Source organism: Austrofundulus limnaeus, unplaced genomic scaffold, assembly GCF_001266775.1.
Source record: "Austrofundulus limnaeus strain Quisiro unplaced genomic scaffold, Austrofundulus_limnaeus-1.0 Scaffold1086, whole genome shotgun sequence".
NCBI lineage: Eukaryota > Metazoa > Chordata > Actinopteri > Cyprinodontiformes > Rivulidae > Austrofundulus > Austrofundulus limnaeus.
This window is the reverse complement of record NW_013953488.1, coordinates 103,147-106,051: the sequence shown is the minus strand read 5'-3', so window position 1 is coordinate 106,051 and position 2,905 is coordinate 103,147. Positions and strand designations below refer to the sequence as shown.

The following is a 2,905-nucleotide window of genomic DNA, read 5'->3' as shown; positions in this document are numbered from 1 at the left end:
GTGTGTGTGTGTGTGTGTGTGTGTTGGGGGGGTAAATGAGGACACAGTGTAAAGAGCTTGAATTATCCAGTTTGGATAGAAAGGAGCTGTATCCACAGGTTTCTGTAAAAGCCTATGTAGTCCCGCCCCCCAGCTTCATGTTTCTGCTGAGCAATGAAACAACCACATGTTCATTCATTCAGAGAGTTATGATAACAACAAAACCWGTTGGTTTTTACTTTAACTGGCTGCTTGAGCAGTTCAACCACGAGTTCAGGTTCAGCTTGTGTTTTGTCTGCTGCCACAACACTTGAAAAAATTGATRAACACTTCAGAAAGATTTAGCCTGGAACAAGTGGTGAAATCATGTTCATGCCCACTGCCTGACACAGGAGGGTCATAAACTAACGTGGCTGCAGCTTTAAATCTCAAAAACACACTGAAGACACTTYGTTTGCTCTTTTCATTTTAGCAACAAAAATCCCAGATATTCACCCCCATCCAGAGCTCTAACTGGGCTAAGACCGGACCCCAAAGGTGTCTCATCCAGACCACTGAGTCAGACAGCTTCCAGGTAAATCAACTAGAACCCTGAATCTGTGCCCGCTGAGTGAAATTATAAATGAAGTTGGTCCCTGGTTCACTATKTTATCAWGCAGTTCTTTGCTTTTACCAAAATAAAGCCTATGGTGAATGGCGTTAGCATCAGCGCTAGCTACTGTTAGCCTAGTGTTAGCATGTTATTTGTAGCAAAGTCTGAGGCCCGGCTCACATGAGACCACTCTGTGGAAATGCTCATGTTTACTGGGATGGATACACAAAAAGCTCACCTGTTAGCATGGATCCACTGCAGCAGGGTTACCAAACAGGACAGGGTTTTACTGTTCCTTTTTTAATTAGTATATTTTCAGTCAAACAACAGATTTGCTGTGTATTTATGACTCACTCAGTCATATATGCTGAGTCAGAGTGTTGTGAGATAAGGTGTGTGTCTCATTTATGCTCTGCTTGTCTCTGTGGGTCTTTGAGGTTTAAAGCTGCCAGCCATGTTGGGTTACAACCGTAGATGATGTCAGTAGCAGCTAACAGAGCTAACAGTCTGTGAGCCACTGTTAGTGTCCTCACCGCTTTTTAAAACATCTTCACAGGATACACACCTCTGATATGTTGCCATTCACAACAAACTTCAGGGAAACCCTTTGATGAACAGCGATGGTGTATCCTCGTTATTGTAAACAACAGCACAGGTGTAAAYATAAAAGCAGCTTCCACTATGAATTATGGGTAGTGGAGAGAAATCAGGAATCCTGTGGTAAGTACAGTCCATTGATCAGCTGTAAACATGGCTGCTGGTGGTTCTGATACCCACCTCCCCCCCCGTGGTGCATGGGGCTGCTGATCCGAGGACTCATGGGAGCGAATCCTCCCACGGTGAAGTTGGTCACGTCTCTTGGCTGAAAACAGAGAACAGGTGTCACCATCACTTCAGAGAAGAGTCCTCCTTGAGCCTCAGAGGCTGCAGCTTACCTTGGACCCCCCAGCCAGAACCAGGTGTCTGGTCTTGCAGACAAACATGCCTCCRTTCTCCACCAGCTTCTTACAGTGAAGGAAGGCAAAGCCTCTGAACAGGTGACGGATCTCACCTTCACGGCCCTGCAGAAGAACCACCACAGAGAGGACTATTACCAGCTCCATGAGCTGAAACAGGACCACACTTCAGCTGAGACCCTCCAAACACAGCTGACAGCTACAACATCATCTAACAAAGACCTTATAAAACATCTTCTACATGGACAACTGTGACACTAAGTGTCCTGTTAGCTCCTSAGGAGCTCCTGAGGAGCTMACAGGTATGTGGTTTTAACATCTACACTCCAAGTAGAGGAGGATCTACCAACAGTTTGTGTTTGATAGATCCCAGATGAACAGGTGTTTCACCTCTTCATACTCAGTCTGCTGAGGCCTTTAAATCTTTGCTGAACACTGTTTTGTTTTTTTACAGCTGATGTCTCTTTTATTTGAATTGATTATTTTTAATGATACAAGTCTTTGAGCTTTCATCTTGTTTTTAAAGCGTTGTATAAATGAACTGGATGTTGATATCACTACACTTCAGTACCATCATACGGCCTACGTCTACTTGATGCTGCTGTGAGTGTTTAGCTGCAGAGRTAGACCGGTCCTCACCGAGTGCGGCCCATCGATGACCTTCACAATGTCTTTGACGTGGATGTTGTTCTGCTCTGAGTCCAGCGCCACAGCAAAGCGGTTGTCTTTCCTGCGGTTGACCGCCTGGTGGCGCACCGTCAGAACTTTACCATGCATGTTRAGCACCTGGAAAACCCAATGCATCCTTTAAACCACTGGCTTCTCAGTGGGTYCCACTGTCAGATCAGGAGCAGACTAATACCTGGAAYGTTTCTCTCTCCAGTCGAACAATGACTCCCACCGTCTGAGGGTCCAGCTGGACCAGCTCCCCCCACTCGTGCTGCCCTCCCACGTCCACGCCTGACGCTGTCTCAGAGCACAGCTGCAGGTCTCTGGGTAACACCTTGAGCTGCAGGGCGACACGAGACATCAGGAAACACCAGGACACAGTGACAGCAGAACCACAAGCAGCTGTTCATGTTCACAGAGCAGGACCTCGTGCATGGTGAGGTCTGAGAACAGGATGACAAAGTTCTCCTCCACTCTGACGATGAGGCCAGTGTCTCCTTCGTACCGCCCGGCGATCACCTTCACGTGGTCGCCCATCCGGAAATATTTCCTCAACTCGTGAGCCGGGAACTCCAGAGGGTCCTGCAGGAAAACCCAAACCCTCAGAAACAGCTGGAAACATGAGACACAGTCTGTGGGTCCAGTTGTTGTCATGTCCCTCTGCTGTCCACGCCTCATGCTTTATAACACACTACACACACTACACACA

At 47.2% G+C, this 2,905-nt stretch overlaps 1 protein-coding gene across 1 annotated transcript in view; it reads right to left on the bottom strand.

The window, feature by feature from the left end:
- Nucleotides 1-2,905, bottom strand: part of supt5h (SPT5 homolog, DSIF elongation factor subunit) — a gene marked incomplete at its 3' end in the record, with an annotated part of 20,937 nt that overhangs the window by 4,268 nt on the left and 13,764 nt on the right. Inside the window, 5 exon segments of the mRNA XM_014030587.1 lie at nucleotides 1,349-1,433; nucleotides 1,507-1,632; nucleotides 2,167-2,313; nucleotides 2,390-2,536; nucleotides 2,623-2,778. Of these exon segments, the coding sequence (XP_013886041.1) occupies nucleotides 1,349-1,433; nucleotides 1,507-1,632; nucleotides 2,167-2,313; nucleotides 2,390-2,536; nucleotides 2,623-2,778 (661 nt within the window).